The 13781-nt window shown below is 48.3% G+C and overlaps 1 protein-coding gene across 1 annotated transcript; it reads left to right on the top strand.

Annotated features, from left to right (window-relative positions):
* Positions 1–1623: 1623 nt before the first annotated feature.
* Positions 1624–4431, top strand: LOC146181255 (uncharacterized). The gene is made up of 2 exons (XM_084575739.1): positions 1624–2101; positions 4277–4431. Exons 1-2 carry the CDS (start codon positions 1624–1626, stop codon positions 4429–4431), a joined length of 633 nt encoding a protein of 210 aa, XP_084431865.1.
* Positions 4432–13781: the final 9350 nt, after the last annotated feature.

Genomic DNA, 13781 nt, shown 5'->3' with positions numbered 1-13781 from the left:
GCGGGATTTATGGCCTCCGGCCGTTTTCACTCGCGCGACGGGACCGCGGGGGGGGGGGGGGGGCGCATTAATGAGGTCCCGCTTGAGGGAAGCGGAGGGTCTCTCCCGTCTCCCGTAACAAAGGGTCATGTGTGGCGGGGGTCCGAACGAGGAGCCTGCGCTCTTGAACTAATGGTCTCCCTCTAGGAAGTGTTTGAAAACAGAGCAGACGCGCAGTTCGCACCACGGCACCCCGCCGAGACATTCCTTCCCAGTCAAGGATGCCAAAAATACAAACGGCAACGCGCCGGACCTTACAGCTTCATACTATTTTACGTCAAGCTATGGCTAACATACGTTGCATGAATAAAATTTTATTATTCACGACATATTCAGATTACAGGTTATATCTTGAGCTCTCCAGACGCTTTATGGCAAAAAAAGTGCCTTATCTTGCACTATAGAGAGTATGTGTCGTGTTGTACGTCAAATTTCATCCAGGCTTATTACTCTGAACACTGCGCATCACACTGAGCTATTATGAAGCGTTGATCAGCAAAGCTGGCACTGGCTTAGCGTGGCCTTGCCGCGTAGTGAGAGGTACGTTTCCTTATCTGACCTTGTTGTGGTCATGTATGTTTAGCAATCATAGACAATGGGTATAAAGATGTTTATTAAATTTACTTGAAAGAGATGAAGACTGCATAATGGTCGTCTCCAAACGTAAATTTTCAAACATGGGATTACTCCCCGGTGTAAAGCCCATTTGGTACCACAGTCTCTGGCATACGCTGCACGCGTGTCCGAACAATTGTTCACTAAATACTTGAGGGGGTGGCTGCTTCTGGCCCTACAGAGCTGGGACTGGTAGGTCCCCGCCGTTTGCGGTGGGGCTAGCCGGCCGCCAACGTTTGTACCTGTTGTAGGCCGTTTCTGCACCCGCGACTGATTCGGTAGCGGACGACGCCTGTTTCGCTGCGCATCTCTCTTTATCTTTATTTTTCACCTTTTTTTCTCCACATTCCGCATGAGGCAGTGGCGGTGCCGAGCTACAGAGCCAGTAGCAGGCCCCTGCATTTTCTTTTCTTTCTTCGTACAGTCGCAATAAATAATACTAATTAACTCTGCCTGAAAATGTTCTAGTAGAAGATGCAAATTGGGGATTGATCTGTCACACGAAGTGGTTTCGTGTCCTATTTTGTTGGGTCCCGTTAAATGAACTCTTCCATAGGGCCCAAATCGGTGGCTATGCTCCGTCTATTACGTTCTGCAGTCTAGCATCGCCGTTTGACAACCGTTCCTCTCTATGATAGAGCGGCTCTGTTGCTCCTTTGGCCTTCTTACGTTTATTCTCTATTTGCCTTCTTACACTCATTCTCTCTTTGCTGCTGCTATGCGCCGATTTTATTGCGAAAGCAATACTCCTAGCACTTTTCTGCCGTCGGTGGAGGTCGTTCCTTCGCTACCACGTGACAGCGTGACGTCACGACAAGAGGAGAGTAGGGGCCCCAACTCGTCTCTTCGGCCGTAGTCGTTCCTTCGCTCGGCGCGACGGCTACCACGTGACGGCCTCCTCGGCCCGCCGCTTGAGGGCACTCGCTAGGAGAGGATAAACGGAGCGGCGCTAGCGCGCTCCGCTTAGTCATGTCTGAAGAGTTGTACAAGGCGTCGCTGGAGCGACGTGCTGAGCGCAAACGCCGGCGCTGTGCCGAGGAGACAGATGAAGAAAGGCAAGAGCGGTTGGCTAAGCAACGCGCCTATGCCACAGAATGGCGAGCCCGGCGGCGTTCTACAAGTTCAGTGAGCGAGAGTAATTTCATGGACTCTCTGAATGCCGAAGAATCGTCTATGAGTAGTGCAGAGGGATATAATTACCACAGAATAAAGCACCGTGTAGAAGAGCTACCGGACCAGATTGAAGAACGGCTTGCTAAAAGAAGAGAGACGTATGCAGAGAAGAAGCAGAACGTTGTGGTGAACCGAGGCGGCGACATTATGGCTCAACGACTGGAAGAACAAGATAAGAGAGTCGGCGAGTTTGAGTCTGCTAAGCATGAGTTTGATAAACGCTTCTCGAACAATCCGTTTTTAGCTTCGGGGTGTTCGTTGGCCATGTTGGGCGGTAAGTCGCTTCGGTGATTAAAAGAACATGAGGCACCCGTATCGACTTCGAATTTTAGCGGCCTTCCCTACCAAGAGTCACTACATTACGGACCACCAAAGCATGTCCATTGGAATAAACAAACAGTATAAACCATGTTGTGTCCAGAGTAAATCCTTTAGTTGCACAAAAGGCGAAGCCATGCCAAACCACCAGCAGAGCCAAGCGCAGCCAGGGAGGTATTGCTTTCGCAATCACTCAACCAGAGCTAAGCCACAGCTAATTTTTTTTACCCTCTGCCGGCGCTGCGTTTCGACGGAGTGGAAACGTAGAGACGTCAGTGCGCTGTGCGATGTCAGTGCGCTTGAAGATCATCAGGTGGTCAAAATTCCTCTGCAGACCTCCACTAAAGCTGCTCTTTCACTCTTTCTTTTTTCTTTCCCTTCTTTCCTTTCATTACGCCACAATTCAGGTGTCCACAGAAACACATGTGACAGATAGTGCACCTGTCCTTGCCTATTAACCAAATTTTATTATTATTATTATCAATATTGTGCTCTGCATTTTGAGGAGGAGAAGAAGGATAAGCACTTATTATTTGAGGAGGTCAGACAGGCAGGAGCTTCCCCGCTAGATGGCCAGGAGCCATTTAGCTCTGGCGACCTGGGTTGCACCTAGGACGGATTGGAAGGGGAGGACAATTACTTGATGGGTGTAAATAAAATTATTCATCAGCATCATTATGGAGGAGAAACGCAGGACGCCCGTCTGATGCAAGTGCAAGGCGGCAGAACCGTCAGGTGGTCGCAGTTACCCGACTCCTTGCACTAAGGCGCCCATATCTAGCTGAGATGCTTTAAGACGCCAGAACCAATTAATCGGAACAAACTCGGGCCGTTAGTGGTAACTGGACAATTTATATGCATCTCATATTTTCTACTATTTTAATCGAGCCAATTTTTGTTAGTTCACAACACTACTTTTGTTGCGACACATTGATGGCAATATTCAGGTTTTACACACTTTGCCTTCGGCTACCCTTCAAGCTGGCACTGTTCTCTTGCTTTGAGGGTGTGTTTCAAGCATCTTGCGAATGATGGAAAGAGCATGACTGTAAGCTATGTATAGGGGCGATGTATAGACTGTATAGAAGACTATGTATAGGGGCGATGAAAAAAATCAAAGAACTGTTAGTCTTCGCATCCCGCTGTTTGAATTTCTTGCAACAGTCCAAAACTGAGCTCGAGCCACCCACGATTTAACAAAGGGAGACTTCAGCATGTTTTTGTTCAAATCAAATTACTAGGGCGACGCTAAAAAAATTGGAGCGCAGAAAGTGTAGGCGCCATGCTGTTCGCATTCATTTATATCGCGACAGTACCTAAAATATTCCTGCCTGTGCACATGATAAGTCCACTATAAACCTAGGCTCCAAACACGTGATGGTTTTCGAGCAAGCAACATCCTTTCCAAAGTAGTAGACATCCACCGACTTGAAATTGCATTGTGACCCTCGCCGTCGCGGGGTATAGCTCTCTTTTTGTCTCTAATGATGCTTATAGGGAAAACAGAACATGTCCTGAACTATGTTTGTTACTGGGCGTGTTGGGGGAGCATAATGAAAAACAGCGCTGGGAGACGAAGGACAAGAAGAAGGAGTACGCCCTGAACAAAGGCACCTGCGCTGCACCGTTGAAGCTTGTAACGTCGCTAGCAAAGCCCGAAGCAATGACTAAAAGAAACACTAGAGCGGCGCCGATGCCCGATGGAGCGCCTGCGTGATTGGCGGCGCCTCCGTTGGTGGCGCGGCTGTCAGTGTGGTGGTGACAGCGCCCGACGATTTCAAGTCACTTCGTCTTGTCACACATCATATTTATCCCTGCTTAATAAACTCAGGACACCACGCCTCATTATTGAGCTGTTAAAAGGCATTGAGCATCAACCATACTTCAGCCTATTTTACCTTATGCTATGCATGTCATCCGATGTCTGCACCTAGTGTTATTGGTTCCCCATAGACTCAGAAGACAGTAGTATCGCATTGCTCTCCTCTAACGCGTTATACACAATGTCGAAGTGCTTCACCTTGCGCTATGCATAGTGTGCGTCGTGTCGTACATAACAATTCATCCAGAATATATAGGCTTGGAACACCTCTAAGGCTCAGACCTCTGGCTCAGACCTCTGGCTCTACAGATCCCCGACCCATTAACATCGTCTGTGTACCGGGCCATGCAGGCAACCCCGGTAACGAGGCTACCCACTCAACTGGTCGAGCGCACGTCAACCGAGCGGGCATACCGAAGGCTGGGGAAGCACGCCGGACAGACTTCTCACTTATCATGACATAACACTTCAGTACCGAGAACAACGACTCTTGTATCCCCCACCTCATAACTCTCCTAAAACCCCATCAAATAATTTGGTGACAGCTAAAAGCCAAGCCCATTCTCTCCCAAGCTTGATTGGCCTTGGCACACCCGTGCCCGTACGACCCCACATGCTCTCTATGTGGCGCAGCTAGAGCCACCTTCAATCATATATTGTTTTTATGCGAAGGTTTCAAGCCACTGCCCCAATGGGGCCTCACGGACCAAGAGGGTTGGGAGATCGCGCTCTCCAGCTCGGACCCTGCAGCACAAAAAATGCTGGTTGACTGGGCTGAAGCGGTCGCTGCAAAGCACGGCCTGACAGACACCAGCCGGGATCAGAAACCACCTCAATTCTTTTAATGTTCCCTGGTTCCCACAATCAATCTTTTACCATCGAAAAGCTTCTCTTGAGATCACCAAGTGGTTGCTTGGCAGAGGGCGTGGTGGGTCGTAGCCTTCGCCTACGTCCACCTCTATCCTCCCCCTCTTGTTCGATTCCCACCTTCCGCCCTTCCTTTACGGCGTGGTACATGTGTCCGGGGTGGGGGAGGGGGCGGTGAATGGTGGCTTTAACTAGCCCTACTGGGCTAGGTGGTAGGTCAACGCCGCTTGCGGCGGGGTCTAGCCACCCACCAAAATTTTATGTGTTATAGGCCGTCATTGCACTTCCGCGACTTTGGTGGTGGACGAAGGCTGTGCGGTGCGTATCTTTCTCTCCCTCTTTCATTTATTTCTTCTCTGCTTTCTTTTTCTGTCCGTACGAAGCAGCGGAGGTGGCTCAGCTACAGAGCTACGGTGCTCTAGAATATTCTAGAGCACCGTAAGAGCCAGGAGCAGGCCCGTGTAGTTGTGGTTGTGGCTGTAGGAAGAAGAAAAAGAAAAAATTGGCAGTGGCTTAGCTTCGCAGTGGTAATTGCGAAAGCAATAGCTATGGCTACGCCTAGGTTCAGCTGGTGGTGTGGCTGTTTGTGGTGCTTGTGGTTATGCTTATGGTTATGTAGTGATTCACTGGCCACGGCATATGGTTGAACTATTGTTAATTTGGGGGTGCTACCTGTTATTTTATGTATAACTAGTAGCGAGGTAAGGAGTGCCGTGGCTGCAAGGATATACTTGGTTGTGGGCATTGTGGGTGATGTTAAGGCAGAATGTACAACTGGCGCTCCGGCACCGGCTGCAACGGCATTCTTTACGCCAGCAGAAATTAAAGCACCCCTGGAGACTGCGTTGGTTCTACCTGCTGCAAGGCCACCTCCTATAGTATCCAACGCTGCACCACCTGCGGTAGCTGCGGCTGCAACCCCATATTTCTTCTTAGCTTTAGGGGCATGTGGCACAAATGCAGCTCCCTCCGGCCGTAGATCAACTTTAGGCTTAACTCTCGGTGTGTAAGGGCGTACCCGAACCGGCGCCCCAAACGTCGTTCTAAACGGTCTCACAAGTCTCAGGGAGGATGTCACTCCTGCTGTAGCGCCTCTCGTGGAAGGAGCGGGAGTTAGGCCGCGGTTGGTAGCTACCGCCTCGCGAGTTTACGGCGCGAGTTGGGGCCCCTTGTTTGTGCGCAGCTCTGTTTGGCGGCGCGCCAAAGGTCACGCTAAAGGTCAATGGTAGCTACCGCCTCGCTACGCGAAGGGCTGAAAAGTGAAAGTAGTATTGCTTTCGCAATAAAATGCACGGGCCTGCTACTGGCTCTGTAGCTGAGCCACCTCCGCTCGTACGGACAGAAGAGACAATTGAGAAGAAAGGAAAAATAAGAGAGAGAGAGAAAGACGCGTGCCGTAACAACAGCTGTCGTCCACCACCAAAGAAATGGCGAGTGCAATGACAGCCTACAACAGAACATTCGGTGGCTGTTGTTGTGGCTGTAGGAAGGAAACAAAAATGCACGGGCCTGCTACTGACTCTGTAGCTGAGCCACCTCCGCTGCCTCGTGCAGACAGAAGAGAAAATAAAGAAAGAAAAGGAGGAGGGAGAGAAAGACGCACGCCGCAACAACAGCCTTTGTCCACTACCGAAACGGTGGCGGGTGCAATGACGGCCTACAACAGATCAACATTCTGTGGCAGACTAGCCCCGCCGCAAGCGGCGGTGACCTACCTGTCCCAGCCCCATCAGGGGAGTACCAGGACCCTATTGAGGGACTCGGTGGCTGGCTAGCCCCCTTCGCAAGCGGCGTTGACCTACCGTCCCCATCGCGTAGTGCCAGGAACCGCCACCCTTCACCACCTCCGCAGGCCCGTGCATTTTCTTTTCCTTCTTCCAACAAATATGACAGATACAGCGCCTTTTCTATCCCCAAACACCACTGATGACTGATGTACTAACGCCTCCTGGATATCTGGGATTGCTTCTGTTTGCTGTGTGGTGAGGCCATCGAGGGAGCGGCAAATTAAAGGCGCCGCACGGACGCCTGGTTCGAACGCCCGGTGGGGTTAGCTTCGTATAGACCCTATTCACTATCAGGCTTAGCAGGCGGCAGTTTTGGCAACCCTGTGTTGTGCAGATGCCTTATCGTTGGGCGAGTCGAAACTAAGAGCACAGAAAAAAGTTTTCCGACGCATTTCGGCGCCGGTCTACGAGCGTCCTCGCTGCTGCGCGCCATTAATTTGTCGGACACTTGAGACGCCGTTTGCAACGCCGTCCAACCAGAGCTCGGATTTCACATAGGTCGTATGATGATTCGCCGTGTGATGATGATGCCCTCTCTCTCTGTCTCTTTCTTTCCCTCTCTCCGATGTTGCTTTCTGCGTGCCCGGAGTACCCGGGTTCGAACCCGACCTGGGCGGCTGCGTTTCGACGGAGGCGAACCGAAGAGGCGTCCGTGTGCTGTGCGATGTCAGCGCACGTTAAAGATCCCCAGGTGGTCGAAATTACTCCGTAGGCCTCCACTACGGCTCCTCTTTCTCTCTGTCCACTTTCACTCCCATCTTCCTCCCTTCCCTTACGGCGCAGTTGCGGTGTCCACAGAAAACAAGTGAGACAGTTACCGCGCCTTTCCCTTCCTATAAATAAATCAGTTTTTTTAAATGGTTGCCAGTAAAGCTGCAATAACATCGCGTGAATAAGCTCTATGTGCCTGAATCGCCTGGTGACGCCATGACCTGTTATGACGGTACACCGCGCCCCCTTTTTCGAACACAACCAGCATTTCATTGAAAGCATCAATGTTCACCGGCGTTCTATAATTCGTTTATAGGAAAGGAAAGGCGCAGTATCTATCACACGAAATCCCGCTGTCATCCTCATGGTGGCGGAGGTGGCGTAGGGGTTTTTTTTGTTTATATACAAAAGAAAGAAAAGATGTTCGCCAGCCCCGGTATCTGCTATCTGATATCTGAAGCACCTGAACGAGGGAATTAGGGAGAGAGTTTACGATCCGGAGCGTGACGTAGTTAGTGAAGCGCTGGGCTGGGGATCCAAGGTATGGCGGTTCGATTCCCGATTGACGACGGTGAAATGTGGATAAAAGGGTTCTATAATCAAAATTTCTAACCTCTCCAGTCAAACCATAGTCTTCAGCCATAGCGAAAAAATTAGGCCTAGCCATAGCAAAACAGCAAGCGTAGCCTTCTAGATTTTGCTTTCGCAATCCTTCCTGGTTGACCAGAGCTAAACGATAGCCAAATTTTTGGAAAGTGTTTTTCAACATTATTTTCCATAATATTTAAATGCACATGATATAGATCATATCCATCAGGGCGACAGGACGAATGTTGCCGCATTCGTCCTGTCGTGCGTGTTTTCTACCTGCCGTTGTTTTATTCGTGCTGCGAATGGGTTTCAATATGGATTATACTACTAATAATAAAAATCATGTCCCATAGAAATTTAAAGTCGGACATTATTTATGCAAGGTTGAGACAAAATTTAAAGGTGAAATTTTTCGGTGCATGCCCTTAGCCAATTTACTTGACACATTCTTAAGAATACCTTGAACATTCTGTGGTAGCTTACGAATTATTCTTATGGCGAATTCAGTTGGGGAGACAAGAGCAGAGGCGCCGAGCTTTGCAGAGCAGTACAGGAGCACGTTGAGCCAAGGTGTAACTGTCCTTCCACGGGAACGCTGTCAGCGTGTTGAGAGCAGCACGCCACGACCACGTGACCGCACTTCACTCCCCAGCAATCTCCGCCTGTCCGCATTGGCGACAGTTGCACCCCGAGGAGAGGCCAACGCTCCGTGAAGAACCGCTTGTTTTGTATGTCTTTGTTTTATCAGTGCGCCGATTTGCCTCCTTTGGCTCTTTCGACACCAGCAGTGACTCTCAAACATGCATACAGCACTTGAGCAATGCTTTCCGCTCCTGACGCAAATTTGCTTGATTCCGTAGAGCTCGCCGAAGGCCGACGCTTTGCAGCCGCAATTTTGTGCGTCTCCTGCTCAAGAGAAAAAAATAAGATGGCGCGGATATGACGCTTTATTCCATGTAACTTCCTGTACACTCGCTTTAGACGGGAGAGCAGCCGGGAGTGCACTCGGCTGCTTTCAGGGGAGGAAAATCTCTTCCCCTCTACCATTAGAAGCCAGTGGGTCTACTCTGCTCTCCCACTGGAGGGCGCCCGCTTATCTGAGAGCACTTTCGATGTGCACTCGAGTGTACCTGCTCTCCCACTCGAATTTGCCATTAAATGCTTCCCTTCGGTTTTTGCAACTAGCTGACCTTTTTTTGTGAGAACAGAACATACTTTAGAAGAATACATTTTCTACGCATCTTACGTTCAGGATATCTATATGAACCTATATTAATAGAATATTACCACAGCTTCCTCACGTGGCTTAAAATACAGCCTATACATTTCAATGCCGAGAATAATAAAGCGGGAGAAGTTTAAGCAATAAAATCAAATTTTCCCGTTCATCATAAGCTCATATCATTTTCATCAACTCTCCCGTAGAAATATCTTTTCATAAGCAACAGCCGCTTTGCAAATAAAATATGCCCGTATCATGGAGCTGACTGATTGATAGTGCGCAAAGAAGAGTTTGGGAAGGTTTTACTACTGATACTGTTAAAGATGTCGACATATTTTGCAGCTGGTATTCGCTGTATGGAATCGTTCACTTTTATTTTCTAAGTGAAAGCTGTTGGCATGCGTTCGTGCTTTCATTGTGAACATATTTTCCTTATATCCTACCCGAAAATATTGCTGACTGAACGAAAATGCAATTTCAGGTTCAAGGTGAATTTTGCAAAGGCAGCCGGTGGGGACGACGGCCCCAGCTGGTCAGCGAACTTGAAGGACCAGGATATAGTGACCGTGCTCGTCCGCCACGTCCCGAATGGTTACTTAGTTCAGCCAAGCTTTGCCACTGATGCGAAGGTGTGGAAAGCAGGATATTATCCAGAAGCGATACCTCCAAAGTTCCCTGCTGGTAGCGTATTAAGAGTTTACAACGTAAGTACAGATATCCTAACTTACTACATGTTGCGGATGCTCTCCGTTGTTTGTTTGTACATCAAAACCTTAAGGCGAAATGCTTTTTTCCTCCCATGTGGCGTCGACAGTGCGCAACGAAAGACAGCGTCGGCAGAATGCGATTACAAAGACTGTCATAGCGTCTCCGCATGAGCTCTTAACAATCAATTCCTTGATTAAATAATCAAAAGGACTAAATTTAGTATAGATCTACTGATATTGCCATTTTTGTCGCGAATAACAAATTGAAATGCCCCCCCCCCCTAATTTGGCCCCGATATCCCCGACAATCGACTTCGTTACAATGTGACCACTATAAAGGAAATTTAAGCAATTGTACTGAGCAAGGAAATGCAGAACGGATTACGAAACTTAGCTCTGAATACACTATAATTTCTCATTTCTGCTTGCAAGCTGGCTCAAGTGCATCACTGTAATTTTTCTATGAGCGCGGCGAAGAACTCTCGAACTGATGTTTAAGCAGTGTTTTGCTTCTGCTGCACCATACAAACATTATTTGGGTGCGAACGCAACGGTACGGTGCTATGCGCAGCTTGCACGACCTTACCCACTCAATATTACAGAAATCACCACACCGTTGAAACATAGGTAACCACTGTATGCAATATTTGTCGACAAAAATCATTTAATATTGCATGTAACTACGATATCGGTCTTAGATTCGCCACGTGAGACCAAAACATTGCACGTAACAGGTTGTCACGTAGTACAACTCAATGGGTAGGCAAACATTTCAAGAAATATGGTGGTGACGTCAGTGAAAAGAAATGTAAAGAGCCACGAGCTGAGAACCTAGAAATGCGATATCGATGTTATGCAAGCACGTCCAAATCAAGCGCAATACAGGTCAGTTCGTCGTTGTTTTTTTCTTTGTCTTCACTTTCGCCATCAGATTGGAACCGTTAGCTCCCACGGTGAAAACATTGGCAGTGGCTTAGCTTGGTTAAGCCTGATAATTGCGAAAGCAATAGCTATGGCTATGCCTAGGTTCAGCTGGTGGTGTAGCTGGTTGTGGTGCTTGTGGTTATGGTTATGGTTATGGTTATGCAGTGATTCACTCTGGCCACGGCATATGGTTCAGCTATTGTTTATTGCGAGGTGCTAACTGGTGATTCTATGTATAACTAGTAGCGAGGCAAGGAGTGCCTTGGTTGCAACGATATACTTGGTTGTGGTTGAGGTTAAGGCAGAATGTACAACTGCTGCTCCGGCACTGGCTGCAACGGCATTCTTTACGCCAGCAGAAATGAAAGCATCCCTGGAGACTACGTTGGTTCCATCTGCCGCTAGGCCACCTCCTATATAGTATCCAACGTTACACCCCGGGTGGTAGCTGCGGTAGGAGCGGGAGTTAGGCACCGGTTATTGGTAGCTACCTCCCCGCGAGTTGACGGCGCGAGTTGGCGGCGCTGTTTTTGCGGCAGATGGGATAACGGATGGATGGTGGAATATAGGAGCGTCCCCTTTGAAACGGGGTGGTAGCAGTAGCTATCTTGCTCCTTTTCTACCTATATCTTAATTATTGATTTAGATTGATTAAGTAAACCATCAATCTATTTATTAAATTTTTGTTTCTACATTAGTAACATTATGTCACCTCTCTTCTTTTAAGCCATCAATCTTCCAGTCGTTTTTTGCTGGTTTCCACCGCCGGGTTATTCACCCAGCCACTGGTATCTCTAAACCCCAGAGCTTCAGGAACCGTGACTGCGCCTGCATCAACTTTCGGATGCATACCATTACATTCAAGTATAATATGGTCATTCGGTTCACTGGAGTTACCACATACAGCACATGCGTCATCTCCATTGTTAAATTTCTCTTTGTAGCTGCGTGTTCGAAGGCACCCTGATCTAGCTTCAAAAAGTAGGGCACTGCATCTTGAGTTACCAAAGAAATCTTCCTTCCTGATCTGCATTTTCCACTTTCGGTATAAATCCACACACTGTTTCTTTTCCATTGAATTTTTCCAATTTTTACCATCTGTGTTTTTCACCTGTTGCTTAATGTTCTTTATTTCTCCGCCCTTGTGACTAGCATACTTACTAGTTAGTTTCCTAGTTCTTTTCCTCAATTGTGAGTCAACGCTTTTTAAGTACAGGTATTTAAATACTTTAGCTGCCCATCTGTTAGTGTACGATTTCCTCAGGCATTCCTCATATAATATTTTACTCTGAGCTTCCCGTACTTCGAAAGATGCCCAGCCCATATCTCCCTATACCGCCTGTTTTGTGGTTTTGCCGTGGGCACCTAGTGCTAATCGTCCAACGGATCTCTGATTTATTTCTAATGTCGACTGTACCTCTGATTGTAGGCACAAAACCGCATTTCCGAAAGTAACTCCGGGCACCATAATTCCTTTCCAAGTACCCCTCAAAACCTCATACCTGTTGTATCCCCACAATGCCCTATTTGTCATTATCCCGGCATTTCTTCGTCCTTTGGCCTTAAGTGATTGCTCATGCTTTCCAATGTATGCCAATCCTTCGTTTACCCATACCCCAGATATTTATATTATGCTACTCTGGATATTTCATGGCCTTGTAATTTAAGACCCTGATCAGTTGAGCCGTTGAAAATCATCAGACCCGACTTAACTGCGCTAAAACGGAAGCCTAGAGCTTCCCCTTCGTCTCCGCAATACTTAACTCGAGTTTGCAATTCTTAGACTCTCAGCTAGCAGCACAATATCGTCTGCATACATCAAACCGGGGAGGCGCTGCTCTACCACCTTTCCACCTAATCTATATGACAGGTTAAAACCTAGGTTACTGTCTTGTATCCTTCGTTCCAGGTTTATCATATAAAGCATGAACAACAGCGGTGATAGAGGACAGCCGGCTGTAGCGCTCCCTCACGGAAGGAGTGGGAGTTACGCCGCATTTGGTAGCTACCGCCTCGCGAGTTGACGGCGCGAGTTGCGGCCCCTGTTTTTGCGCAGCTGTGCTTGGCGGCGCGCCAAAAGTCACGCTCAAGGTCAATGGTAGCTACCGCCTCGCTACGCGAAGGGCTGAAATGTGAAAGTAGTATTGCTTGCGCAATAAAAACATTGCCCCGCTGCCCAAAGTATTCACGGACTCACGTGAAGGATGCAGGGCGTCCTCGCGTCTAATGGCCTGAGACGAACTACGTGGACCCTCTCTGGGCGCGCGGTACTCAATCATCGTGGGGCCTCATGAGGAACGAGCTCGTTGTCGAGAACGCCAACAAGTGGCAGAACTGCGCAAAGGCCGAAATAGCGACACTAGAGCTTTTCGCTGATGCCGAGTCGTAGGATCGGAGACCAAATCCAGTCAAGATACCCCCTCGAATATTTATTTTCCCAGGGTTCAATTTGTGGTGTCGCGTATTCTGCACCTGCTGGTAACGGATGCGGAGCCTAGTGAATTAGTGGACTTCTTCGTACAGTTGTAAAATGTACGCAACGTCGTCATTGGGACGGTCATTGAAATTTAAAAGATTCAAAGTTTGTCTTCTTGTTTGTAACTGACTTGACCGTACCACTGTTCATACTGGCATGCATCCGTGCTTTACCTACGTTCAGTCCCCGATTACGGAGACATTGTCGTGGTTCCTTCGCATGCAGTGTCGTCTGGTATGTGTCCCGCAGGTGGCCATAAAAGGTTCAAGGAAGCATGGCACTCGACATGTAGATCCAGCGAAACGGTGCAAAGCGAATTAGCTTTTCAAAGGTCCGTTGTAGGCGCATACGCGCCAGAGATTGCCGTCTCAGGTTTTGCCTTACTAGCCCCTGTAAACTCTAGTTCTCTAAGCTAAGGGTCTTTTGGCAGTCTGGTTAGGGCCATGTACTTGTGTATAATATATTGGGGAAACTTCTCGTCGCTTAGTTGAGAAAGCTAGACCACGTGAAGCAAGGACAGTGTTATCAC

Source organism: Amblyomma maculatum, chromosome 8 (assembly GCF_055883805.1).
Source record: "Amblyomma maculatum isolate TAMU_Amacu chromosome 8, ASM5588380v1, whole genome shotgun sequence".
Taxonomy (NCBI): Eukaryota; Metazoa; Arthropoda; class Arachnida; order Ixodida; family Ixodidae; genus Amblyomma; species Amblyomma maculatum.
This window is presented reverse-complemented; position numbering and strand designations above follow the sequence as displayed.